Here is a 1,497-nt window from a genome sequence, read left to right on the forward strand (position 1 = left end):
CTAATAGTTCTTGGCAACCATCATTGCAGAGTCGGGGAAGGTAGAGAGAGTCCTCTTGATCATCAACGCATCATTGATATACTTTTCGCAGAATTCCATCAAAGACTTGATGCGAAGGGCTTTCGAGTTATAGTCAAGTATAGACTTGAAATCACATAAGCGGAGATTGTTCCATCTCACTTCTAAATAAGGAAGCAGGGAGTTATGAACGTTATGAAATTGCTCTTCAAGTTCAACCCACAGCTTTCTGGGATCTTCTTTATTCAAGTACTCATTTTGGAGCGAGTCATTCATGTGATGTGTCATGAGAATGTTGGCTTTTGCCTTGTTTTCCTCCAAATTAGCTCTATTCGCTTCCAAATCGGCAACTTCTCTAGGAGTAGCTAGGCACATTCTAACTAGGATCAAGAACCGTATCCAGGATTCCTTGAGCCTTAAGAACCTGGCGGACATCATGAACCCGCTCGTGATATCCAGAGCCTATTGTCTCCAGTGGAGCAAAGTCCAACTTGTTCAGGTTACTCATCTTGAAAAACACTGAGCAAAAAAGGCTACCATGAAAACAATAAAAATTTCTGAGCATAGTTACTCCTAAGAAATTCTATTCCAAGAGGTATTAGATTAGATCGAAACAATGATGTGTTTGTGGTCGATCGTATCTTCTTAACAAACTCTAAGTTTGGAGGTCTCAACAAGCTCCAAGCTTGGAGATAGCATAAACCCCCAAAGTTCGGCTCATGTCTCCCCTATGAAGAAAAAAAGGGGTAGAAGAAGGGAGGTTGCAAGTCCCTAATAAAAAGAAAAGGAATTGAAAGTATTGAAAGCGGGAACGTTTAATAAAAATTACCTTGTTTTGAAGTCATCGAAAAATTGGCCGAAAAAAGGTCGTCGGAGGTCACCGGAAGAGATTTCCAGTGGCTGGATGTGAGGTGTCAACGAGGAGTTAGCAAGGCTGCTTGGGGCCCGTTGTGTGTGTGCGTACGCAGCACTGGCCTAGGCATGCATGGAGGCTTCTGGCTAGCAGGCTTAACCTGTCACTAGCTAGGCTAACCCTAAGCACAGAGGATGCGCTGGGGCTAGGGCAAGCAAGGCTAACTGACGCTGGGTTGTGCGAGGGATGTTGATAGCGAGGCTAACCTGCAGGCATAGGGGTGCCTGAAGGCTAGGGCAGGTGGAGGATAGCGAGGCTAACTGACGCTGGGGCGTGCGAGGCCTGTCGGAGCGAGGCTAACCTACAGGCACAAGGGTGCGCGGAGGCCAACTAGAAGGGCAGAGAGGTGCAGGGGTGCGCGCGGAGGCAAGCAAGGCTAGCATGGCGAGGCTAACCGGAGCGGTTCAGGGTTTCAGACGGTCGATTTAGAGGCTTTTCGGCCTGTTCTAGTGAATTCGCCGCCGGTTCTGGACTTGTGAGATTGAGGGCTTCGAGGTGTGGAGCGGAGGTAGCTAAGGTTTGAAGGCTACGATTTTAGGGTTTCAGGGTTAGAGCTTCGTGCTGAT

The 1,497-nt window shown here is 47.7% G+C and overlaps 1 protein-coding gene across 1 annotated transcript; it reads right to left on the reverse strand.

Annotated features, from left to right (window-relative positions):
* LOC112194460 lies at positions 1-453 on the reverse strand. The gene has a single exon (XM_024334698.1). The coding sequence runs from the start codon at positions 451-453 to the stop codon at positions 1-3; it is 453 nt and encodes a 150-aa protein (XP_024190466.1).
* Between the last annotated feature and the right edge of the window lie 1,044 nt (positions 454-1,497).

This window comes from Rosa chinensis, chromosome 3, assembly GCF_002994745.2.
Source record: "Rosa chinensis cultivar Old Blush chromosome 3, RchiOBHm-V2, whole genome shotgun sequence".
Classification (NCBI taxonomy): Eukaryota; Viridiplantae; Streptophyta; class Magnoliopsida; order Rosales; family Rosaceae; genus Rosa; species Rosa chinensis.

What these genes read in the sequence shown, in the direction of transcription:
- LOC112194460 (XM_024334698.1), bottom strand. Translation starts at nt 453, where the DNA reads ATGTCCGCCAGGTTCTTAAGGCTCAAGGAATCCTGGATACGGTTCTTG.